This window comes from Camelus bactrianus, chromosome 3 (assembly GCF_048773025.1).
Source record: "Camelus bactrianus isolate YW-2024 breed Bactrian camel chromosome 3, ASM4877302v1, whole genome shotgun sequence".
NCBI lineage: Eukaryota > Metazoa > Chordata > Mammalia > Artiodactyla > Camelidae > Camelus > Camelus bactrianus.
In genome coordinates, this window is record NC_133541.1 from 40,345,339 (window position 1) to 40,372,715 (window position 27,377).

At 40.1% G+C, this 27,377-nt stretch overlaps 1 protein-coding gene across 7 annotated transcripts in view; it reads right to left on the bottom strand.

Moving 5' to 3' along the window:
- PDE4D (phosphodiesterase 4D) overlaps positions 1-27,377 on the bottom strand; it is a 1,348,493-nt gene that overhangs the window by 37,355 nt on the left and 1,283,761 nt on the right. For 6 of the 7 annotated variants that reach the window (XM_010966266.3, XM_045525075.2, XM_074358671.1 and 3 more), the window contains one exon: positions 13,366-13,478. In XM_010966266.3, coding sequence (XP_010964568.2) covers positions 13,366-13,478 — 113 coding nt within the window. Of the gene's footprint in view, positions 1-13,365; positions 13,479-13,564; positions 14,003-27,377 lie in introns of those variants that run through there. The other variant, XM_045525076.2, reaches the window with a different exon arrangement.

The window sequence follows — 27,377 nt, forward strand, 5'->3', positions numbered from 1 at the left end:
AGCGATGTTGCTAGTGCCGATGTGCAGAGAAACCAGAGGCTCAGAGAAGCCGAAGCAATTTAATTAGCTAAGTTCACAACTCCAGCGTGGGTGCGTTAACATCCAGGGGAGGAACTGCTCAGCTCAATGGAATTTAGGGGACTTAAAGCACAACCAAGATAAAGGTTCGCAGTTGGCATTGGCTGTTCTGTTCCATTTTCCTCTTGGCATCTAAGAATTACTCACCAGAGACTATGGTAAATCAACCTAAACTTATTTTGACACAGTCTCTCACCCACTGCTCCAGCATGTATGCTGCTGTCGCACGTCCTCACTTCCACGCAACAGGTTCTGCAGGGGATGGCCCCACAGTGGGAGGTGACTACCCAACCGTGCTGCTCCTGGGCCATGACTCAAGGAGGCAACAGGTGAAGGAGGTGATGCTAGCTCTGGTGCTAAAAGGACCCATGCCTCATGAATACCCTCTGTCTACAAATCTGCCCTCTCCAGTAGGTCCTCACCCCTTCCTTCATCCCTGGGCTGACTGTCCCCTCTTAAACGTTCACACCTTCACGCTGACCCCTCTGGGATTTCTTCTGTCCTTCAAGCCGTCCCAAAGTCTTGGTTTATTCCAGTTGGATTTTATCATTATGAATCCTGAGGTGGAAACACGAACCGGTCCGTCGGCCTCCAGCTGAGGGCATCTCTGATCCTGTGTCAGCTCAGTCACAGAGCCCTTCTGCCACCCATCCTCCTTCTCCTCTCACTGTCCAATATGTTTTTCTACCTTTCTCGTTCCTTCACTCTTCACTCTGTCTATGAGCCCAGCTTCCTTCCCCATTTTGCCCCAATAAGAAAACAAAGTTCCAAGGCAATCCCACAGTAATAGGTCATTTAAAGAATCCTGACCCCTTCTTACATCTTCCCTGAGTTTATTCTATACCTTCTCATCTGCTGCCACCCTCCCCACTATTAATCAAGCTCCATCCCATCCAATTTCACCCACTGCCCACCTCCAAATCCCCTGCCAGCTCAGAATCTCAGATCTGCTTTAGTCTCTTGATCTTCTCATCCACTGACCCCATTACCCTTCAGTTTGTATCTGGGCCCTGTTTACCACCTGCTTGCTAGGCTGACTTCCAGCCTAACACGCTATCTCAACCATCATACTCTTCCTAGGAGCCCAGAGCTAGGAAGGCCCTCTCTGCGCCCATCCTGACACAACAAAGAACAAGGAAGGCAGATTAACTACACAACAGGATTCTCCTCTAGGAATGATAGTTTGCTAAAGTAGCTCTTGCTATTTCAGAACCTAGCGCTCACTAAATAAATAAAATTAGTAGTACATATTTTGAAAATGCAGCCTGAGAACAAACACTTGTCCTTCTATCTCCCAGCCCTTCCTGCAGATGTTACATTCAGAAAAAGAATTATCAAGACATCTATCAAGAAGCATATGGATCTCAGATGAGGTTAACTGAACCTCAGTTTTTCATCTTTAAAAATGGGACAAATTGTTTTGGCATGTAGTGTCCTGTTTCTGGGACTAAGTTAGAAATGGAAGGTTTACAGTAAGAATACACATCAGAATCATATCTTAGAAAGGGAGGCACATCTTGGTGTTTCCTGACCTGTGCAGTCCAAGATTGCTCATAAGTGTCAAATGAATAATATTAAAATGTTTGAAAATATGGCTAAGGGGCAACAAGTAATTTTTCCACTGAATCCTACTTGTAGAGAACAAACTCCTCTCATATAGGGACTGAAGATTTAATCTGTAACGATGCAGCTCTCTTCTGGCTCTCCTGCGATGTCCCCTTTGTCATTTTACTGCTCTTTAACACCACCTAGAAAAATTAAGATGTAGGCCCAAACAGTATCTTCCAGGAGAAAGTAAACCAATCTTTCCTGATGCAAATTAAAGAAATAAGAATATTTCTAGTAAAAAATTCATACAATTTCTCGAAACCCATCGCTTACCCTTACACAGCTAGCTCTAAGAGACCATACTGAGAAAATAAGGTTAAGAAAACAAAGAACAGAAAATCAAAATGTTTATTGTCAAAGAGAACATTAATTAGCTTCACTCTTATCAGAGGGTATTACTGGAAGTGACTTGAAATATTCAAAATTTAAAAAAGTACAAGTGGTTTGGTGCTTACTTAAAAAAGAGTAGGGGCAAGTCAGCAAATATCCACTGGACACCTAATTTATTAAAGGCTTTGAGCAAAGCTCTGAAAAAAAAAAAAAGGTTCAAGACTTTCTTCTAAATCTATCTTAATTTTTGTATACTGTCAACAAATTTACAGCTTTTTTCTTCCTTTGCAGTCTTTAACTTCTTTTGTGAAATAAGGGTTCTTTGCACAATGAAATGACACCTATATATATTTAAAGCACTCATGAAAGCAGTTCTCTTTATAAAAATCTGTTAAAGCCCTTCCAAATTTTTCTTTCTTTTTTTTTTTTTATTGAACTACAGTTGATTTACAATATTGTATCAGCTTCTGTGGTACAACATAGTGATTCAGTTTTACATATACGTGTGTGTGTGTGTGTGTGTATGTATACACACACACACACACACACGTATACACACACATTCTTTGTTATTATAAGTTATTAGAAGATACTGAATATAGTTCCTTGTGCTATATCATAGGACCTTGTTGTTTACCTTCAAAATTTGAAATTATCTTCTTCCTAAGTTCTCGTGACAAAGCCCACCGATGTTAAAGTAGTAGTTCATTATTTTTCTGAAACTTGGAAAAAAAATCTAGCAAATACAATAACCAACCTTTCATGGTCAAAGAATGTACTCCTATTCTAAAACCTGAACTTGATGTAAAGGCATTAACAATGGAAAGTCACCTTACTAAGAAATGTTCTTTTCTTTGTAATTCTGTACAGTTCAGTATAATTTATAATTCTTTGATTTTAGTATGACTTTTTTTCAAAAATAATTTTCCACTATAATGAAACAGCAGTTCCTTCTCCCTAATGGGTTTGGACTAGAATGATCAGGTAGAATTAAAAGGAGATTAGCAAAAGGAAGACACTTTGATATATCTTCTCCAAGTTTATTTAAGATGTCTTGATTCATATTTAGGTCAAAAACAAAAACAAAGCAACCAAAACACTGCTATGCCAATGATGGAAAGCAGCCCTAAAACCAGCCAGTTATTTTCTGAAATGATGGAGACAGATACCAGCCTGGACTTACTCTTCGATGTCAGCCTCATCTTTGCCTGGTCGCTATGGACACATCCCTGTCAGGCCTGTGCCTTCCACTCTCCAGGCCTGTTTATGACAGGCCAGGGTGTTTCCTATTATGGTGCCTATGTCTGCAAGCACACTGCTTGCCAGTAATAAATGCCAGAGGCTGCCACAATAGGGATTACAATGCAGCAGACCAGAGATGCTGCCGGGAACGCAAGCACGACCCAGGTAAAACTGCACAGCATGCTCCCTAACAGATAAAAGCCAACAAGCACATCCTTTCTGCCCAGTCTAGAGGGAGTGTACTCAGATATATCATTTTAGTTGGAACAAACTATAATATGAATGTTATTGCTAAACTTGGTACAGAGGAGAGAGACTAGTTTCAGGTCATCAGTATGGCCTGGATGGTTTTTGTCTGCATAATCTAAACTTCTAATTTAAATGAGATGAAGCTAAACTCAGCATAAACTATGCTGAAACATCTGATGAGTGTCTACAAGCAGGACTGAGATTTTTAAGTGGGAAATGTATCAGGATACTTGTCAATAACAGAAAAACCACTTTCTTGCAAGATATCAACTGTCATGTACAGACTCTAAGTCTACCAATCCAAGGTGAAAAATGGCATTTACATTAATCAACACCATACATAAGGTACTAATTTATGTGACCAACTATAAAACGATATGCTGACACTCACTGGGTTTGGGCCAGAAGCTATGTAGGAGAGCTCATCCATCCTTCTAGTGGCTGGGTAAAGAACTCACTGGTTATGTACTTGAACAGTTACTGAATCTGTATGTTTACCAGAAACATGGCTTGTATTTCATTAACACACTCAAATGGAGAAAAAAGCTGCATCTCCAGCAATTTCTGTAAACATGTTGAGATAAAGGTTACATACAAAACCCCAAATGACGCAGAGAGACCCTCTAGAAAGTGAACTACCTGAGAAGCCATGAGCTTTCTAGCTACCTCGGTGGACCTGGAAAAGCTTGGGGACTCTTTTTTTCCAACTCAGATTAGATGAGTCAGATGAGTGATCACTTCTGCCTCTTTTAGTTCTAACTCATAAGGCTCGGGTCTGAGATGAATAATGGCCAACACTAGTAATGATGCTTTGAAATACCGATCATGCGAAATACTACCAAAACTACCAAAGCGCTAAGTGGTAGGCAGGACCAGAGTATACTTTCATTTTATTAATTTATACTAATTACACTCAAGTGATAATTAAAACAGAAAAATTAGGATAAGTTTCTTCAATTCTTTGACCAAATGCTCAGTAACTCTCCCTTGTGAAGGGTCTGACAAACAGTAACACTGAAACTATTAACCGTCAAGAAAGAGTTTTTATCTTCTAGGCCTTTATGGCTTAGAAGCGTAAAATTAACCCTAGTCCCTGAGATTGATCAGTAATGACTCCTACAGCACTGAGACCAGAACCATTTATTGGTGCACTTCAAGAATCACCATCACAATACCTCTCATACAATTTATCCAATGTTTACCGGGCCCCTACTCAACAAGGCCTTGTGTCCCACGTGGTAGGGCTGGAAAATGAGTAAGACTAACGACCTAATGTACAACATGAAAGGGATAAATCAAAGAAACAAATACGGTATGAAGAGTTAAGAGAACTACAATGAATGTCCTGGGGAAGGTCAAAGGAGAAAGACACCGCACCCGTGGGATGGGAGATATGGGAGGAGACAGGACAGAAAAGGCTTCACAGAGGAGGTAGCATTCCAGATAGACTCTAAAGGATGGTTAAGATTTGTTTAATAGACTTTCTATTTTAGAAAAGTTTTAGTTTTATAGAACAATTGTGAAGATAGGTACAGAGAGTTCCCATATGCCCCATACCCAGTTTCCCCTCTTATTAATATCTTCCTTTCATAGGGCACATTTGTCCCAATTATTGAACCAGTATGGATACATTATTACTAACTAAAGTCCACACTTTAATCAGATTGACTGGTTTTCACCTAGTGTTCTCTTCTGTCCACAGTATAGGTGCTCTTTCCCCTCCTTTTCACATTATGCTTTTTGGAAGGAAGTCAATATGCACAGCCCACACTTAAGGGGTGTGAAGTTATGCCTTCTTTTTTTTGAGAGCAGAATATCTACAAAACTTATTTGGAATTCATCTGCATGAGAGATTTATACATTCTCCTCCATTTAATTTAATCATTAAATTATTCATATAAGTATGAATTCATGGATATTTATTTTATACCTTGGGTTATATTCCATTACTAGTTTATTTTCTTGACCAAATAGTTCCAGCTGGGAACTAGGAGCCCTTTGAGTTTGCTCGTGGGTCCCTTGGATATGTTCTTATCAATGTCTGAGCATTTCCTTATTTTCTGGCTCTACAACATATTTCAGCCTTCATGTCCTGCCCCAGTGCTTGAATCAGCTATTTAGCTAAGGAGTTCTGGTTCCTTTTATTGGAGAATGGTATTAGAAACCAAGATAAGGGTGCCAGATGTGTTCAGAGCTACTGGGCTATCATTGCTTCAGCTGACAGAGCAGGAAATGTTTGTGCAGATACTAGATGGTTAAGTTGTTGAGACGTGCACTGGGTGGCTATGTCTTGAATGCACTTTTCGTAACATTAAGTATTAATAAGAGATTCTGTGCCTGGCTGGGTTACTTTCAGTCTCATTCAGAGGAAAAATAGGGTACATTCATTTATGAAAAAAGCTGGCTGTACTACCCTCCACTGCTTTAGGGATTTCTGTTCAAAACAGCTTGGAGAGTTTTAGATATTCTGATAAAATCTCAAGCCAGTTGGATAGGCTATACTATCAAATTACACAAAGAAACAAAAGGTAAACTCCATGAAGAGTCATAGATGGGGAGAAGAGCAAACGAAACATTCCACTAGTCCTTTTTGGCCTGTATCAACATCATTAAGCCGCCATTCTCTTAAAAGCTCACAGGAAACACAGGTAACAGGATGGCAACCCTCACACCACAAAATAAGAAAAGAAAGAAGATATTCCTTTATAGATGAGTGTAAAGGACTGAACGTTACTGAGCACCTGCTACGTTCCTGTCTGTCTAGACAATCCCCATCTTCCCATTCATCAAATCACCACAGCAACTATTTAACAGATGAGGAAACTGAAACAAAGAAGGTAAACTGTCCAATTTAAATTCAGTTTAAAGGCAGAGAGTGAATCTGACCCAGGTCGTCTGGCTACCGGAGAACGCTCTAAACCCGCAGATCAGTCTGACTGAGAAGTGAATGCCTAATGAAAGGGAGACTTCTGACGAATCTGTATTTTCTCCCCTAGTGTGGAGATCCCATTAACGGCAGAGAAGAAAAACCATAGGTTGTTTAAAACAAACATGTCTTTCTAACCAAAAATGAATCCCCAAATGGTTCTTACTGACAATTTAGACAAGTATAAACAAAAGCATGCCCTGTGTCTGCACATGGTAAGCAAAATGTTTTCAGGTGGTGTGTGTGAATATGTTCATTTTGTTACAGGTTAATTTCAATGGATATTAGAAAAATTATAACTAGAACATCAAATCCATGATTTCATGTAATTCCTCGTTCAAGATGAGGCATTCAGGTGGACATTTATCTTCAAAAGTTGATGCTTTAAATAAAAACATTTAATCTACAGTAATTATCTGTGTACACAGGAAGTGTGAGCAACACTAACGTAGACTGTTATTTATTATAGGATAGAGAGATGACATCTTTCTTCCAAGAAATATTATGTTCTTACATTGCAAGGAATATATGACACATGGTTTTCTTAATCTTTCTTTTCAATATATTCCAGGGATAGGATAAACTACAGGTAATTTATTGAGCACCCAGTACATGATACATACCAAAATGAGCTTTCTATACATTAAATCTAATGCTCTTAACAACCTTTCAATTTTATCTTCCCCTTTTATTATCTCCATTTAGAAGTGAAGAATTGAGGGTCAGAGAAGTCAGGTATGTTGCCCACAATATCAGGTAGGAAGCAGTAGGGCTAGAATTTGAAACCAACTCTGCCTGATAAAAAATATCTTTGTTCTTTCTACTCTACGGGGCCACCCTAAGCATTTCAGGAGAAAAAGTACCCTTCATCCTCATCACACACACACACTACTGCAAAACAACAACAAAAAGCCCAGAATACTAAATGATGATAACAAAAGATAAAGCATTTTCTATGAAAATGAATATATATATGTATATGTATGACTGGGACATTGGGCCGTACAGGAGAAACTGACACACTGTAATTGATGGTACTTCAATTAAATAAAAAAAAGTCTTAGAAGAAGATAAAGCATTCCTTAAGTGCAAAGGATAATAAAGTTATTATCACTGCCATTGGTAATCCAACTGAACTAATTTCCCAATGAACAAAAGCCACATTGTTTGCTGTTTAAGCAAATAAGATGGCTCACCACTCCCTACCTATCCCAATCCCTGTTAGAGTGAATGAAAGTGAACGACTTCTTAAAATGGCTTTTAAAACTAATGTGACTATCAAAATAAAGGGCTACTCATCTCTCTGTTACTTAGAAAGATCTCAGATTACTAGTGCCAATTAAACCATCGCAAGTAGCCAGGTACATGCAGCACTGCCCCCTGGCAGAGCTGTGCTGTCGCAAAACAAACCCCAGCTATTCACAGCTTTAAAAGACTGGTCTCTTTCCAAAAGAGAAAATCAGATTTTCTGGATCAACTGAAAATCATGACATGATCAGCATTCCATCTCTGCCATAATTATGAAGGAACAGCTACAATCTCTAACTATCATAGGAATCTTCTCAAATTGAACAAAATCATTATTTATCATCCTTGCTATTTGGGGAAAAAATGTGCTTAATCTATTCATACATTGGGAAAAGCACTATTTTATCTTGACCAAGCCTTTTGTTTTTAAATTAAAAACAAACAAAAAAACCAAAGGACATACTTTATAACACTGAGACAAAAGTCACCACTATCCTGTAATTAATTCAAAATGTAATCACTGAAGGCAATTTCACGTAATTTTTCTAACTTACTGAATCACTGAAATTAGAAGTTTTTGATAATTAACTGTTAAGAACGTTTACGTTTACTGCCACTAAATACTGATAAGGAGCAGAGCTGATAACAACAGGGATAAATTAAGATTTGTCTTACTCCTTACTATCTTATTAAGTTAAAGTCAAGAGCTTTACTATTCTATGAAACATAAAAATACCTGTTAAAAGTGCTCCCCTGTTTCTGTTATTACTTACAATAAAGGCAAAGAAGGTATTTTTTTTCTAACACTGATCATAAAAACAAGCATTCCCAACCCTTCATAGTAACTTTAAGGCCCTGTATATAAATCCTACATAAATCTTCACCAAGTCTACTTTTATACAGTAGATGAAAAACCAGATAGCAAACTCAACATCGATAAGCTGAGTTTCTATAGTATCAAAAGATACTTTCTTCTACAATTTAGAGTTTTCCTTTAGGTACGCTGATAAACTTTTAACAATTCTCTTACGACAATAAGTTTTACTATTTTAAAGAAAATGACTGCTATTTGCGATTTGCTCTTCATAAAATTAAAATGCTTTCTCCAACAATTTCAGCTTCCTTCTCAGCAAAATTAAACACTCACTTCTGTTCTGAGCTATCTCGTACTTGTGAAATGCTGGAAAATCTTAAGATGTAGCCCCCTCTTCTGAACATTCTACATTCCTCCAGCACCACGCTTGCTTAGAAGAAAATGTACCAGCAGTCACAGAGAGCTCCAGTGCATGCTACATATGCACTGACTACTAAAAAGCAGCAGAGGGAGCAAATATCAAAACGCGAAGAAAAAGCATCCCAGAAAAGTACTTTAATTTACAGGCGACAGAACATGATGGAGGCATTTGTTAAAAACCAAACCAACAACAAAATTCCACAGAGAAGTCACATCCACACTTGCAGAGCAGGTCTATGTATGTCTGGAATGAACTAAAGAAAAACCTTCAAGTCTCTTACAAGAGCGCTTGAATCCTAACTTCTAGACAGACTTTCAGCTTGGAGCACGGAAGGTTCCAACAACGCCAGGTGTCAGAACTGCCCCATATTCAGAAAGGAGAAACAGCATTTTTAGAATGGTATACTTTGGGGGTAAATTCAATGATTTTGTTTCTCTTTCAAACAGCACTGCACTTACACTGACGGTCTGGTAAAATGTGCATTGTTAGGGTCATAAGAGGATAAAGTTACAGGGTTCCACGGTATGACCCTTGGGAGTCCTGAGGCTTAGACTCCTGGCCTTCCCTCCTCACAACCTCAATTTGCTTTCTACGTGAGAAAGGTAACCAAGAGCACGTGAGACCATGCTGCATTAAAAACAGTCTACAGAATCATTTTAGCTTTGTGAAATCTGTACAAAAGGACGGACATGTACCTACCAATCCTATGTTATGTTTAATATTTTCTAAAAATTAGTAAGTGCTGTGTTTTCAGTTTTAGACTAAAACAGAAAAAGTACTTAGCTCTTCTGTTTGGAATACTGTAACTGAAATTTAAGAAAAGATTAAGCTTCTTATTAGAACTTCAAAATGTTTATGTCTATATTATAGTAAAAAAGGATAAATAGTATTTAAATATTTTTTATAATATGGAAATGTGCACCAAAGACAGTTCTTAAGAACTGTATTATAAAAATCCATGAAACTTAAAATGTCAAGCATAACTTACAACTGAATGGTTAAAAAAAAAAAAAAGGATTTTAGCCAAGTAGGTAACCGATCAAGTTTAACCTAAGTCTCCAATAATAATACCAATAACAAAAGGTATAGTGCATGTTATTTATTAGCTAGCTGTTTTACACATGTTCTTTCGAACTCTTACATTGACCTTTCAAAATAGATATCCAAATGCTCATCTTATGCTAAGGAAACTGAAGCTAAAAAAGTTTGTCATCTCTCTAACGTAACTTGGCTAGTAAGGAACAAAACCACGATTCAATTTTCAGGTCTGCCTGCCTGCCTCCAAAGCTCTGAGATCTCACCAAAACCTCTCTTAACCCTACCAATGAGGTTCCAAAGGAAATCTGCACAAATCTCTGGAAGATGAATGTGCTTATGAGGGTAAATGCTATAGATTTAACCACTCAAATTAAATGCCATCTGGAGTCTCTTACTCTACTTGGTACAAGCATCCTGTGTGCATCACGGCCAGTGCTGGCATTGGCCAAGAATCCAATAATTTTCCTGTTTCAATACCATCAATAACCATTTGCTCATTACAATACCAATCAGGAAACACAGCTAGTTGCTTCCAAAGCATTGTTTAAAAACTGCTAATAATTTTGCTTACTTTTATTAAGATTTTTAAAACATGAATCCATTAACCCAATTTGTTAAATGCGTTGGCGGCATCAATTTCCTTCTTCCTAACACCCAAACCCATCTCCATAATAAATATTTTCTCTACATAATCACTTAGAAATCCTGATCTCTTACTACTATTTTATTCTGTTATTTTAATCTATTGGAGTAATTTTTTAAAGCCTCAAGAGAAGAAAACAAAGACAAATGTCACGACTTTTCAAAGGCTAACACTGGTTGGTTCAAACAAGTATATGTAAAAAAAAAAAAAAAAAAAAAAAAGGAAGGTAATAAAACTAATAACCAAAAGCAGTGTTACAGACTTACTCATTCACACTCAAGAGATATTGGACAACCGAGTGGACGTGTGATGCACGCTGTCACATTTCCAGTTAAGACTTAGGTCCGGCATCACTCCTGGGGACCTTTAGATCAGCTGCTCCAACTCAGTTTACAGCTTGTGTGGATGTGACTTATTTGTGCCCTTGTTATCAGGCTAAAGGGTAACTTTACAACCTTTACCAGGAGCTCTTTTTCCTTGTATGCTAATCCTTTTTCATCTATAAAAAGTCACAGGGGCTTAGCACTCATTCAGAAATGAATGGGTTAAAACAAAAAGAAATGAATAGCTCAGACCTGAAAAGTTTAATCAACGGCTTCAGCTGAATTGAATTTTTTTAAATGTTAAAAATAAGTGTCATGTCAATAATCTTTCAACCACAAGGCATAAACACAGCTAGAATGACTACATTGTGAAAAGTCTTTTCTCACTTAACCTCAGTTTCACTTCAACCAAATAAACCCACCCCCAACACTAAACCTGCAAATTAACTCAAGGTCTAATTTGGGGGTCTTCACAATGGAGATTAAAAAAAAAAATCCCTGTCTTATTTGGTGCCTGTAAAGGAAAGACATCATTCTGACCTAAAGTTTTATTTTGTCCATCTTAAAGTGTAAGTAATTACTTGACAGCTGAAGCCATTCACAAGACATGATTAGATTTCATGTTAATTTCTCATCATTAAGACTACGGATTTGGGGGGAAAGTAATCGCAGCTGCTCAGGTTCACTGCTGGAAAAGTACTGCCAAATCATCTTAAAAACACAAGCAAATGCTTGCACATCTTTAGGTGCCTTCAGGTTCTTCCTTTTATGACACAGAATTAACCAGACAAGAGAGTAAGAACTCAGGCCCAGTGCAGTCCGGTCCCAGTCTGTGTGGAGGACACTGGAGATACTTTACATATGTCTACTGCTCTTATGAACCAAATTATGAAAGAATAATCTGTAAGTTATAAAACGAATCAAGGATCTAAGAATTTGTTAGCCATATGAGAACAATGGCACCTAATGCCAGGCCCAGGAGAAAGAGAGCAATAACCAGTCATTCTAAAGAGGAGCCACACCAAATTTAGGAATGAAGTTCAAATGACAAAAAAAAAAAAAAAAAAAAATTACAGATTTGATCATCAGTGTGCACACGGGTAAGTCAGTGTGCTTATGGGGAGGTCAGTGCCTGCACTAACTGGTGACTGGGGAGTCCTTTTGATTTTGTTTATTTGAAGATAACTTTTCACTTAAAAACCATGCTATCTATACAAGCGTTGTCAATAGATAAGACAATCCAGTGGTCAAGATACTACATTATTTTAAACTGCATGAGAAAAACAAAAAACAAAAACAGGTGGGATAAAAACTATAGTAAGCCAATAAATAAATAAATAAATAATAAAAATTTTAAAAAGCATTGCTCTTCGAAAAATATGTGCTCATAGATAAAAAGTAAAATTGTATAACCTACCTGACCTTGTCAATAGGTGGCCAAAAATGTTAAAATATCTTTAAGGGGCAACGGTTACGAATTGCCACATAAAGTTACCAGTCCCTGCCGGCTGAATCCCTCAGCCATCTGCTTCCAAAATGCCTGTGCCTCCTTTCCTAGCCCCCTGAGCCAAACAGTCATTAAAAACATGCAGAATCCCAAAGATTTCCTTACATAATGAAAGATTTCTTAACAAAACAAAACAAAACAAAACAAAACAAAACAAAACAAAACAGGAATTCCAAAAAATACAGCAAAACTGCCAACACTCTACCTTGTCTTAAGGCTGTGTCAGGTTGAAGGTTACTTCTCAGCCCCCAAAACTCCATTATCCACCAAGACCAGCACTTTGGCATATCTGGCACAAATGCCCCATTGAATCATCACTGTAACTTAATAATCTCAGAAAACTGGACTTTCGTTCCAAGATTCACGGAAACAAAGGCAATGATCATGAACCTTAACTCTGACGTCCCCTGTGGACACATACAGCCAAGTGAAAACAGAAAGGCTCAGTTCTTACAGGGTTCCCTGACACCTAGGTAAATGTAGGTTAAGGTCCCAAGTTCAGTGAAGTCTTCCGAGTTTGACTTCTGTAGGTGGTGCCATCCATTGCACTGACCTCTAGCAACTCTTACTTCCAACTGGGAATCCCAAGAATACCCTTAAACATAGATTGCCAGTAGACGGGACAAGGTTTCTGCTGCAAGGGCAAAGTGTCACTTAGAAGTACCCTCTCCAAAAAAAGAAACAGAAAACAAAAAAACACTGTATTCTGGGGGTACTGCAGTCAAAAGTATGTCAAAGTTGCTTTTGCAAAATGTTGAATTTCTCTGGAGTGAATGCGAGAGAGCGGCAAGGCACAGCATCAGTTCCTCCAAGGCAGCCAAAATGCAGTCAGTGAGACAAACCTCTATATGGATTTCCCGGGGCCACAGGGGCCAGTGGCTTCACCAGCGTGGGAATCAGCAGCCTAGGGGCCTGGGTGAGTGCGGAGCCGGGCTTACCTTGTTGGAGGCCATCTCACTGACGGAGTGCCTGGTCTGCAGGGTCTCTAGCTGGTCCAGACACCAGTCCAGCTCCTCCAGGGTCTCGCTGGCCAGTTTCTGGTAGGCCTCCTCTGCGAAGAGATAGGGAAAGGGGGACTCAGTTCTCAAGCGCTTCACGGGGCCACAAGCGAGTTCAAAGGGGGCCATCCTGCCGTACCCCGCCATGCTCGGATGCCCGGTGCCCACACATGAGGGCAGCTCCTTCATATTGCCGAGCCGGGCACCGCGAGGGGGGCCGGGGCTCTGCTAGCGGGGCAGCCGGCCTCGAGCAAGCACGCTCTCTCCAGCTTGGCGTCTCGGCTCGGCGTCCAGGGAGGGCGCGCCAAGTGCGGCAAGCCAACTTTTGCACGGACCAAAAACCTCCACGATGCGACTTTGAGAAGTCTCGGTGCTAGAGGATGGCGAAGGGGGTGGCGCGCGCGCCCGGGAGCCCGCCCCGCGGAGGGAGCGTCTGGTCCACCGAGCGATCCGCGTAGCGCCCGGCCCCGAGCCGCGGCCCGGCGCCCGCCCCTCCTTCCAAGCCTTCACTCAAAGCAAATGAATCAGCCGCTGCCGGGTGCGCGGCCACCACGTTTCCTGTTTTCTTTCTCAACTCCTCCGGCGGCGGGCGCAGCGCGGCTCCATCGCCGCGGCTTTCCGGGAACACTCCCCCTCGCGCCCCTCCTCGGCTCCCTCACGCCGAGATCGCCCGGGGCCACAGTCCGCCTGCGCCCCTCGCCGCCCGGCCGCTTCGCCGCCGCATCACCACGCGCCGCTAGCTCGGAAGCCCAACCGGGGAGGCGCGGGCGCGAGCCTGTGGGTCCGCGGGGCTGCCGGTGCGAGGGGAGTGGCGGAAAACCCGGCGTGGAGCGCCCGTCGCCAGCTCGCCCGCCGCCCGGGGTCGCGCCCGCCTCGGGGGCTCCGGGGGGACATGGCGCGCGCGCACGCGACTGCGCACCTGCCCCGCGAGGACCCCGCGCGCGCGCCGCGTAGCCGAGCCCCACCCGGTGGCCCCGACGGCCCGAACCTCTGGGTTTCCACCACCCTGTGCATCCTGCGAGCTTTTGCCCACAAGTCCGACGGGCGGTACAAGCAGGTTATTTAGGACCCGCGCAACCATTTCTATGGGTTTGGGTTTTAAGGTTTCTCAGGCTTCGTTTCTGAAGATTTAGAATTTACCTACTTCAAGAGGACAGGGTGGTTGTGGGCATCAAAGTATTTCTATTAAGACCCAGACTCTCAGTATCCAGCACATCCCCTGCTAAGTACCAGACGTCTACATTTTGGGGTGGACACAAACAAGCAAACAAAAACATACAATGTTGTGGGTCGGAACGCTTGAGAATTTACAGATTAGGCAATACGCTGTATTTTCACATTCAGAATGGTCTGAGTTATCTTAAAGGAACAGCATTTGTGAATGCAGCACATGATATGGGCAATTTACACTTGTCCTGCACCCGTGCCTCTTCCACCTGTGGACTTACAAATCAGGGACCAGGATGGTGTTGTGATGCCAAGGGGAAAAATCTGGAAAACTGTTTCTACCCACCATGTACCGAATAAACTACAAACATGAGGTAGGAAAAGACCACATCCAAAGGCATCCTATGAAAGCAGGTTCTGTTTACAAAAGCTGACCCTGGGGGAACTCTACAGCGAGGGATCAATTGCGAAGAACTTCACTATATTAGCATGCAGATAAGCCAGACTATAAGTGAGGGGAAAATTCCAAACTCCCAGAAGTCCATCTTAGAAAACTTCATTATTGTCATTTAGAAAGAATACATTGAAAAGCTGACATGAAGTTGGTGAGATCCTTTTTCTTTGTCTTCCAATCTACAGGTTATTGGAGGAGAAAAAATTCTGCCCTTAAAATTTAGACCCCATAAATGATCTGTAGCACAACAACAACAAAAAAATTCATGGACTGAATCTCAAGCTCCTGGGATTTTTCAGATAGGTTTTTATATAAAATTTGTAGAAGTGAGAATAGCTTTCAAAGTATTTGCTACATGGGGTATGTGGCTCATTGTTATCAAGGATTCTTGAACTGTTTGCTATTCAGTTTGAGAACCAGGTTAAAAATTCCCTTTTATTCCATTTTTTTTTCCCTGCACCAATCTTTGTAAATATATACTTTAGGTGAACAAACAACTGCCTAAACCTTGCCAGGTGAATTAAAGTATAAGATTGGAACTTTTCCCCCAACAAAAGGAACAGTCTTAGAGATAATTTTAAATCTTAAGTATAAAATATTTCACCTGTAGAGCCTTTCTTTGATTATAAGAATATAAAAATATAACATGCTTGTTATAAAATTTGAATCACTGCACAAAGATGTAATGTAGAAAGTTCCCTGTAATCCCATACCCTAAAAATCACAAATAATAATTAAGCCTATGACCATAGCACATTTTCATTTTACTTAATACCTTCCATATGCAACTGTAGCATTACCTAGTTGTGATGCTAGTACGTGTAATGGATGGTTTGGTTTTGGTTTATTCCTTCCCTCTATGGTATAAAATAAGGATGTAGGAATTTTAAGAGGAAATTAACTTATTTTAGGTGATCTGAGCCATCCACGTCAGCACATACAGTGGGTTAAAGATGCATAGCCATTGTGTCTAGGATTTGTTCCCTGCCATCTTTCTAGTCCTTGGTTATATCCAGAAGCTGGAAATCCCCTCTCCACACCTCATAGACTTGGCATTCCATATTCCTCTCACCTGCTTTCCAACTCTTCCAAAGTTTGAGTCCCAGGGGAACCTCCCCCCCCCCCCCCCACTTCTCAAAGCTTTTCAGAAACACAGGCCTTGGACCTAGCAGAATGTAGCACTGCATATTAGTCTTCAGTGTTTATTTATTTAATTGTAATAGAGGAGAAGTACCTCAGTAAACTTTCAGGGCTTCAAGACATTATGCACTTAAAAAGAGGGCTTGCTCTTACGAAGGCAGTACAGCAACAAGAAGGACAACTTATTTCAGAAGATCTACTTTATGTCCAAATCATAGATTAGCCATTTTGACAATCAGCACTTGAGTACAATAATAATGTGGTCTCTTATATGTATTTTAAGTTCTAACTACTTCTGCATGCATGCATGCACTGTATAAATCTGGAGAATGAGAAAAGAAAAAAAATGACGAGAGCACATCTACATACCAATAAGTAAGAAAATAATTACTGACAACAAAGCAAAGAACAGTTTGTTCTATAAAACTGTTGCTCAAATAAAGAATTACTGTTGCTATTAGCATAGAGCTCAGAATCCTACTTTTTCCAAATTCTTCAGTTTATAGGCAATAAGGCTAGCCACAGCTTTTCAGGATCAGTATTAAAGCTTAACTTTTAGGAATTTTAACCCCGAATATTCTAAGACATCAAGTAACTGACCTTTTCATCCCTGCTAAAAAAACCTCAACGTGGAGTTTTCAGCTATCCTTCAGGAAACTGAGTCACCGCACCAAACAGCACACCTAAATGTCACCGACAGCTCTCAGGACAAAAACAGTGAGCTAGTTTAATTTGGGGTTTTACCCAGGACACATACTGCATTCATTAATAAAAGACTCTTCTCCCTAGAGAGTAGCAGTCACAGTGGCACGACTTAAATATATGAAAACTCTTCTACTGCGCCATCCAAGATCTTGTTAAGTCAAGGAACTGCGGGGAAAAGCTGCCGAGGCGACCACTGTTGGCCCGATTCCATAAAAGATGGGGGAGGGCTAAGGAGCCTTTGCAAGTCCCCTCCTCCGGCAGCGTCGGGCGCCTCCAAGGCCTCCTGGAACTACGTGACACCCGTGTTTCTGCTCAGGATCTTCTCTGAACAAACAGTCCTCAATGCTTGTGGGCCAGCATTTGGCTTCCGTCATCATGATGCGATCAAGGGCTCCCCTGACACACGGCCTGACACGGTGCCAGGGGCTCCAGGAGGGGACGCTGAGGCAGCAGCGCCCTTTCAAAGAGGAACAAAGTAATCGCCCAGAGCCACAGCGGTCAGCTAGAGGTTGAGGTCGTCTTCTTGTGAAATGTTCAGCCGCTCACTCTCACCCACAGCTGTCAGTGATGCTGACCACTGAGGTAAAAGGAACTATTCTACACGATGTGTGACTGGGGGCATGTCAGTTTCTTTGCCAACACTCAACTGATTAAAGGTCTGTATAAATTTATCATAACTCCCAGACGGGCCTATTGGTGTAAATGAAGGGAACAAGTCCAAAAAATATCACTTGCTTTGGACACCATTTGCTTGCACTTAATTGAAACATAAATACAAACTGTAATGGCTGATTCAGATTTTTCTTAAACAAAATGAAAAAACAAAACTCCCAAACCTTCAGCCAGCAGCTCCTAAGAGCAAATACTTCAATGTATATCTTCCTAAGCAATTCTAGTTTCTCCTGGCCTAATTCCCACGGAAATTCCCTCTGTGTTCCTAAGGATGGAGTTGATACTGTCCAAAGTTGGCAGAATTGGGGAAAAATAATTTCCATTTCACCATGTATTGCTTCAAGCTACTCACTCCCTGAATTTGCTCTAGTAAAAGATATGTGCAGTTTAGCTCTCACTTTTGCTAACTTTTTTCCCCCCGTATGCATTTTATCTGATGGGAAATACATGAAGGAGTTGGATTCCCTTTCAATGTGTACGTGTAACAGGTTTAAGCAGAGCTTGCCAGTGGCAAGCTGCTCTCATTTCCAAGTGTATTTCTGGCATCAAGTTCTTGTTTTGAAATCTTAAGAAATATATAAAATCTCACTTAGTACTTCAGAAAACCTCCAAAGGGAAGGTATACATAATTCTGTGAATTTTTTTTATCTTCCCACTATCTATGATTTTTTTTTCCTGGGGCTGCCTAAGGCTCTAGTAAAAAAAATTTTTTTAATGAAATAAATGCAAAATTGGGTTTCCTTGACTTCTAATAGCATCAGTTATTCAACAAACATTTATTTAGCATCAAATATGTGTCATGCATTTTATGAGAGTCTGCAAAAACCAGATGCATAAAAGAATGTGTCCCTTATCCAAGGAAAGCCTAGAGTCCAGTAATGGTGATGGTTCTCGGCATACTAGACTGTAAAAGGCATTCTGAAAAAAGGGAGCATATAGGCTTTGGGAGAATAACAGAAGGCAAATCAGTGGTAGAGTGGGAGAAGGCTGAATCCTAAAGGATGAAACAGGAGGTAAGTGAAGAGGACGGGAAGAACTTTTATAGGAAAACAACAGGAATAAGCACATAGGCCTGAGTTCAAAAGATGCATGTGTACATGTACGTAGAGAAAGGAAGTTCCACGAGCAGGGCCTTGCTCAGGCGGAAAGAGGCTGGAGAAATCCGTAGATACTGGCCATGGAAGTCTTGTCAGGCATGTGCAGGTAGGGGCTTTGGACTGAACCTTCGAGAGGAGTGAAGTCACTGAGTGATTCAGAGTACTGTGTGACATGGAGTCTGATGGAAAATTCTAGGGCTCTGCCAGAAATGGGGTGGAGGGAGGCAAGGCTGTAGTCAGCGAGACCATTATCTTCAGCCATATTGTTGGTAGAATCAAATGAATAATTTATAGAATATTTGCTTCTATGATGATTATTCTTATCTAAGGCAATCTCTATTAAAATTTGACATAAGCATATGTTTTCACGGTATGTCAGGCATGAATAGAAGGAATGCCTGCCCATTTGACTTTTAAGGGAATATATTTCTTGCTCTTAAAAACTACAATCTTCTGAAATTTTTATCATATTGTATTCATCATAATTTCTGCATTTACCAGAATTTCTTTCAGGGAGAGTGCAAGAAAGCACTTGACAAGGCTACTTATTACAGAAAGTGAGGCTTTAAGGAGCCCTGGTTTGGAAAAAATTAATCTGTGGTCTCTTCCCCATAGGAAAGGGAAAGAATATGCTTGTTGCCCCAGTGGGAATATGTGTGTATGTGTGTTTGTTTGTTTGTGTGTAAAAGAAAGGAGTCAGCTTGGTCTACAGGGTAAGTTCACTCTATAAACTCCCCAGTCTTTAATAACGTTACTGAAGGTGCATAACACTGAGATAAAGAGACTGTTTTGTTTTGTCTTAATCCAGCAAGGGGACTGAGCCTAGAGGCCAGATTGGTTCAAACTGAAATGTTAGCCTGAGCTGAAACTGGAGACAAGAGGCAGAGAAAAAGGAGGAAGGTTTGGAACTCAGTGTAACAGCAGGATTTCTGTCCAAGGAAATGGAGTTTGAGCCGAGTTTAATCAGACATCTGGATTGGGGACACTATGTGACATGTGTGCGACTATAAGTGATATTACTCTTTGATGGAAACTGGAAGAGTAGGAGGTGGCTCCAATCTCCAACTCACTACATATAAGCCATAACCCCTGGAAGATCACCTAATCTTTCTTGGACCTTGTAGGTTATTTTAGTTTAAGTGGGAGACTGTGAGTTAAATAACCCTGCCTTGCTCGTCTAATAGATTTTTTCCAGGCATTGTACTAAATGATGGAGATTTAGCAATGAAAAAGGTAGTTAAAAGTTTCTGCCTAGTCTCATGGAGTTAACATCCTACTGATTATAATAATTTCCTTTTCATTTGAATCAACATATCTTGAACACTTGTGATGTGCCACTGCTGAGTACACCAAATGTTAGGGAATAACTTTGGGTTTCAAGAAGTTCATAGTCCAATGAGGAAGGCAATTAGAGGAGCGTATGTAAGTTTCCACTGAAACCAGGCAGTAGGTACAAGTCCAATGTCAGCACAAGGCAGAGATGGGGGACAGGGAAGGTGCCACCTCTCTCAGCCCAGGAGAGATCTGGGAAAGCTTCTGAAAGAGGGAATGCCAGCCCCGAGTCCTCAAGGATGGGCTGAAGCATTAACCAGGTGAGGGATGGAAGGTGACATCTGAGATCGAGAAAAGCACATGCCACTGCCAGTTGGAGAACACAGGCCATTCAGGTGGCTATAAGGAGATGAGGATGCAAAGCTTGTCAGGCAATGGACAAAGACAGAGGTGGAGAAGTCGTCATGGAGGAGTTAGTATACTATTCCAAGAGTTTACGCTTTTTTTTCTGGAGGAACCATTAAAGCTATAAGCGAGGAAGTCACATGGTCAGATTTGCTTTTCAGAAAGATTACTCTGGGAACAGTATGAAAGGAAGATTGCAGAAAGGCAGGACCAGGTAGGAGGCCTAAAGTGGGAGTAGAAGCCACCAGAAATGGAGGGCGAGAGCCTCTCAGTAGCAAAGAGAAAGGAGAATTTCAAAGGAGGGTATCGAGGCATAGCCATTGATATTCAAAATGGACCATGTATACCTGCCAGTTTGGGTTAAGATGATTTTTATTCCCCATTTCTATTTCAACAGAAAAGACTACAGAGAGTGCTCAAAGTATGCTCAGAAGGAAGCTTCTCTCTGGGAAGTTGTTTCAATAAAGCAACAATACACATTTTGCAAAAAAGGCTGAAAAAAAAAAGTCAAACTAAGTGTGTTATTTTCATACTCCTGTTACAACCTTAGGAATCATTTTGATTCCCATGGGGAGCAGACTTGTAGGAGGATGTCTGTGCTTCCATCCACACACAATCAATCCTCAGGCTTGACAGCCTTTGGATCTTTATCTTTGTCCGTTCCTTGTAGAAAGTAAGGAGTTTGATCAGGTGATCTCTGCTGCCTATCCAGTGCTGACATGTATTTATTCCCCAACGTCTGACACTATTATCTGAGTAGGGTGTTGGTTTGAGGTTGCTCATGATTGATTAGCCTGGGTGGGGTCAGGTATTACTATAGCAGGAATTCCAGACTTGACCAGATGTCTTCAAAGATCCCACCCAAAAGCATGATTCTAGAACTCTGTGAGTTTAGCTCAACTGTGTAACAGGTTTGGATGTCTTATACTTGAAATTAAGATATTTTGAGAAAGAAAGGTATTGATACATAGAAAGTTGTGCTTTTCCTGCTGTATATTTACACCCTCTACCCCTACCCCAACCATGTCCGCATCTAATACTTTGCCAATTGATTTACCAGTTTATTCTTAATTTCTATAACTGCCACCTTTAGTCAAATCCTCATCCATATATTTCTAGATTCCTGTAACAGCCTACTACTGGATCTCCTTGGGTTCAGGTTTTCTCACCACAATCCTATTTATAAAGTCAGAATAGTCTTTCTTAAACTCTATTTTTAGTATGTCAGTGCCTCACTCAAAATCCAGCCACACAAACTCCCTTCTGCTTATTCTGTGAATGCCATGCTTCTTGAGTTCACAGAAGGTCTTCTTTCAATGGGCTTTTCAATACCATTCTGGCTCCCTTTTATTCACCATCCCATCTACGGCTGCCCTCTGGCCTGGATACAATTTGCTGGCTTCTGTCTCTATGACTGTGTTTATCTCACTTTTATATGTGTTTCTAGGGTTTTCTTCAAGTGTCTAGGACAACTCCTGACATTTACAAGCACTCAACAAACATTTGTGAGTGAATAACCAATAAGCATGCATGCTTTTAAACAAATAAGGATATTTTTTTCCAAGAAAGATGTAAGCAGTCATACTGTCCTGAGGGTGCCTCTCTAGATATATCCATCTCCATCTAGCTGTCTCTTATGCTTGATCTCTTGCTTTCAAACTCTGTGGTCTGTTTTGAAAGAGTATTAGGAATGAACACTGCCAGAATTTTGGACTGGTTAACACACCGTGGTTCTCTTCCTGAAAAGAAATATTAATGTTATACTTAAACAGTAGGTATTATAATAAATACTGAGAATGATCTTTATAAAATTGGGCAAAATTGTGAAAGATTCCATCAATACACAGATATGAAGTTTGGGTGGAACAAGTGAATGAACAAAAGGCCATGTGCCATCTTACCAAGATCAAGAGAATACATTCCCCATGCAAATTAAAACTGGGAGAAAGCTGGATCTCCTGCCTACTCTTGCTGCTCTAAGTTTAGCCAACCTGCGGTGCTCATGTTATTTATTAACAGCCATATTTAAGTCCATATTTCCCTCACAATATAATACACTTAAATATTGTCTATTGCCTCCCCATAAGATTGTTCTCTGTTTTCACTACTTCATCTCCACCATCCATCCCACCCCTATCTGTTTCCCGAGACCCCACACATGTGCAGCCTCTGTGGGTTTTACTTTTTTAGAAAGTAATTTAGAATTTTAAATTCCAGACTTTTATTTAGATTTTCCTTAGAAGATGACTTTTCTGTCTTAAGAGTCCTTTCTCAATCTTTATAATTCCCTGTCACATTATATCATGTATTTCTTTTTACCATAAACTGTACTTGTTTCATTGCTCACTGTTCTGTCTCTGACCTCCCTAAAGTCACCAAGGACTCCAGGTTGAGAATTCCTTCCTGAATGGAGAAGAGAAAATAATCGTTTTAATCAACACTGCTCCAGAATTTTTTACTCTGAATGGGTACCTTTGCTGCCTTCTCCATTTCCTTCCTTCCCTTCACTGTGGATACCTAAAGAGAAGTATTGCCAAAGAGATACTCATCCCATTTAAAGGAACTGAAGTCTGAGCTTAAAAAAAAAAGTGTACAAAAGGTGTCCAAAGAATGACCAGGCTCTTTCAAACAGGCTGTGAATAGGGTCTGAGAAGGTAATTTCTCATGTTCAACTTTAATACTCATTACTTGTGCTATAGGTAGAACACATGAGTGAGAGGCGATGTCAGCCTACTGGTAAACCTGTGTTTGTTAAATGTGTATACATTATAGAGCAAGTTTCAGCGCCTGACACATTATATCAAATATACTTGGCTGATCTATTTGTATATGTGTTGGCTCCTTACACAAGTTTAAGAAAAAGAAATTAGTTTTCTAGTTGTACAAGAGTATCTAGGGAGATTTAGATTTGGACAAGAAAGTTCTTACACATGCATGCAAGAATTCACAACCTACAGAATTCCTCATGGGAAGAAGTAGCAATAGGTCAGGAAGAGTATGGATTTTTGAGTCATCCAGAATTTGAATGCTAGCTTTGCCATTGTTCCAGTCATTGTGTTATCTTAAATTAGTCATTTAAATAGCTGAGCCCATCGTATAAGTTAGAAATTAATTTTTATGAGAAATGCATGTGAAAATGCATGTAAAGCACCAAGGGCTATGTTTGACTTATCCATAGTTACTATTATTCTGACCTAACTTACAAGGTTGTTTAAATAAATTAAACCTCAGTAAGGTATTTCATACATAAGGGGTTACTTCTACTCTCACAGGTACTCAATCTTACACCATTTACTATTTTCTTATCATCACCATCAACTTTCAGTCATTAACCAGTTCTGGGCTGAACATGAGTGAAGAATCTAAGATCTAGAATAGCTTTCACAAGATGAAACCAAATCATACAGTCACTATGGATTTACAAATATGTACAAAACATACCGGTTAATGACAGAGCGCCAATTCCTATGGGGTTCCTGGGAGGTGATATCATTCCAACATTTCCCAAAGAATGTTAAGTGAACATAATTCTTTAAGATTCTCCTTACTTAGAGAATTATGTGGGCAAACAAGGTTGGGAAACGTTGTAAATGTAGCCTCTCTGCAGTGGTTTTAATGGACAGGAACTTTTCAAAAACTAGCAGCTCTACAGCAAAGGAACCTGTCGAATATCATTTAACAAGTATTATTTAAACATATCTGATCTTGAAATGCTCTTTTTTTTCATACAACAACTATCATGTCTCAAAGCATACTTTGGAAAACTTTGTCCTTATGTCCGGTGAGTCCAAAAACGTAAACACAATACATATGTTCTGTGGGTTCTCATATCTGAAGTCTCTGCCAAGGCCATCTTATTCCCCTCCTCATGCTTTCACGTACTTTTGAGAGAGTAATATTCCTCCTTCCCTTCCTTCCTCTCTCTTTTTCCCCAGAAAGAGAGCAGTCAAAAAAAAAAAAAAATCCATACATATTTATTGAGCCTCTCTAATGTTCCGGTGGCTGTGAAATACAAGAACATGAAAGATTCAGTGGCCTGGACCTGGAAAGGAACTTCTAATACCCTGCTGAGAAAATCAGACACGTGACCAGCTGCTGCCTAGAGACAGTGTGAGGTGGCAGAGAAATCACTCGGCCTGGGAGTGCTGCTGTAGTCCAGAGCAGGGAGAGGGAGGCACAGACTGTGGCCAGGGGTGCAGGGTTCCAGGAAGATGTTGAACAGGGATATAGGTCTTCGACGAAGTCTGTGGTTGGAATGGCTGTGGGAGGAGCCAGTCAGCTGGCATTCTTTTCAGGTAGAAGAAATGTCTGGAGTCCGTATAAGGGTTTCATGTGTAGGTGGAAAATAGCCTGGATGGAGGAGACTCCTTCCAGGGAGCAGAAAGGAAACACAGTTGAATACTTAAACGTGTTGCCTTAAGCTAATGGATATTGTGGGAATTGCATAAGTGCACTAGTGGCCCAGGGAGGATAAAATGAGGAAGAGAGGAGGGAGATTCAGAATCCACTGCAGTAGTCCAGATGCACAGTGAACAATAAGCAGAGGGTGCAGGCTATACATTTTAGTGGCCCACTATGGCAGTTATGAGCAATAGAAGAGCATGGTGACATTGGGGACAGAGACCTACATTCAAATGTTGGCTCTGAACTCAGCAACCATGTGGCAAAGCTGGGTGGATTATTGAACTTTTCTATATATCAGCCTTTTCTTTTGTAAATAGGGCTAAAAATACATCCCACAAAAGGTTGCACCCCCAGGGCATTTTCCATATTTGATTTGAATTTTAAGACTAACTTCAATTTAAAAATCACATATCCATATGCCTGTTTCATTTTTGCTGGCTTCATTTCAACTTAAATATGTGATTTGTTTAAAAATTTTGTAAATATTTATCAAGTTTGTTACACGTAACACATAACAGCTGATTCTAACCGTGATCCATCTCCTCCCCATCTCTTCTTAAAACACAGTTATCAAAACAATTCTGTACATATTTTTGATACTTGCGGTATTTAGCACCTGCATCTCTCTGAAAATTAACACAATAAGCAACAGTATTCATTGTACCCACTGTGGTGGTCGTTTTATTAAGCAAGATGCATAGATCATGCCACTCATGTTTTATGTCACCCTTAAGATTAGCTTCTGCAAATATATATTATTTCAAAACAATATGGACACTTCTTGCCATGCTCTGATCTTGTAAAAGCAAATTTTGTTTGGGGTATTCCAAGTTTATGCATAAATTACAGCTTCTTGATCAGAGAAAAAAAGAAGTTGCATAGCAATTTTCTTTCCATTGTCTGAAAACATAATGGTTGCCAGGGCGTATTTATAAGCTGGAATTATTTATTTACTGCGTGGACATTTTGCATTGAGATCATTAAGGGTTTTGATTTAAGACAAGTTCAGAGACCCATTCTAATTAATTGCTGTAATGTGTCCTTCTGGTGACTTTATATATATTTGTTTATTTAAGCAGTATTACATATCTTAACTCTTTGAAGCACAATTTTCAAGTTTTATGACTTCTGCCATTTTGCTAACACCACTATGCTCAGTGCATCTACCATTTCACTGGAATTATTTATTTCATTCATATAATATTTTGTTGCAAATCTAACCAATGGAGAAGTTTCTGGATATTTAGGGCCACATTCTAATTTCACTCTGTATATTTTGTTTTCAGAATTTGTCCCAGTGACCTAATAATCACAGCTGCCCACCTTGAAAGTGTCTTTTATTCAGCAGCTTCAAGGCCCTAGAGAACCGTTCATTCCTTTTTGGCGTTCTCTGAGACCTTCCAACAAGCAAAAATTATGGGGAAATTCAACTTCCGTGGAGGCTGTCATTTGCTTCTGAAGGCTCAGATTCTACCCATAAGAGTCTGGGGAGAAGAGTAAATGAGATAAGGAAGTGGCTTTCAAACATTTTTGACAGTGAACCACAGTAAGAAACGTATTTTATACTACGGCCACTATATTTGTTCCAAGTAGGAGGTGTAGTGACTGCTACTGTTAATTGTGCCCCTTTTTTGAAGAAGTCTGAGTGCTGACTCCTACTATAAAAAATATGTACAGGAATGTTTTGATATCTGTTGGGTTTAAAAAGTTGGGGTAGGGGTGAACTCCTATTAAAAGCAACTCCTGTGTGTTATATATGATAGTCATGGAAAAACTGGTTTATAGTCTTTGTTCAACAAACTATGCATTTAAGTTAAAATGAAAGAATTATATATACACAATATAAAGGAAACCTATATATAATTCAAACAGTATACACAGACCCAGACACGCACACACTCACACAGGACGCATATTTGATTCAGTATATAAAGAACTGAAATAGAACCTACATGAAATAATATTTACCCTTACCAAGTATGATTCACTATGATGTTTTCTCTTTTATTCTGTTTATTTTAAAATTTTGACCGTGACCCACAAAATTGATTTTGTAATCTACCAATAAGCTTGAAGACACTAGGGTAAGGAATCACCTAGCTTAATAAATGTTAGTTTTGCCTCCCTCTTCTCTCTTCCTCCCACTTTATAATAAAAATTCTCCCTGTACTTTTCTACTGCGAGGGAGACATGTAAGTAGAACACAGGGCTCGCTAAGCTACGAGCTGTCTAATATGCAGGTATTTTGTAAGTCATTTCTCCATACATGTGAGTTTCCTTAAGGCATTGGAGGCTTAGCAGTTGAGCACATAAAGCAGTGATCACTCTCTAACAAGCCTGTAGGAGCCAGACAGATCATATGAATGAGTGGTGTGGTTGGGAAGGGGGTACAGTGGGGGCAGTAGGTGGCAAATTCAGAGGGCATCTGTGGGACTAACGGCCAACTGTGGCCAGACCCTAAGATTTTTCAAAAGAATCCTCGTATTTGGAGTTTTAGACGTAACATCTGTTTTTTTTAAGTTTGGGTAACTAATTTAAAAAAGTTAAACACATTAAGGATACGACAAAAAAGCCTATGACCCTTAGTGGCCAGATTGCAGCCTCTAATATCCACAGTGTGTAGCACAAGGGACTGA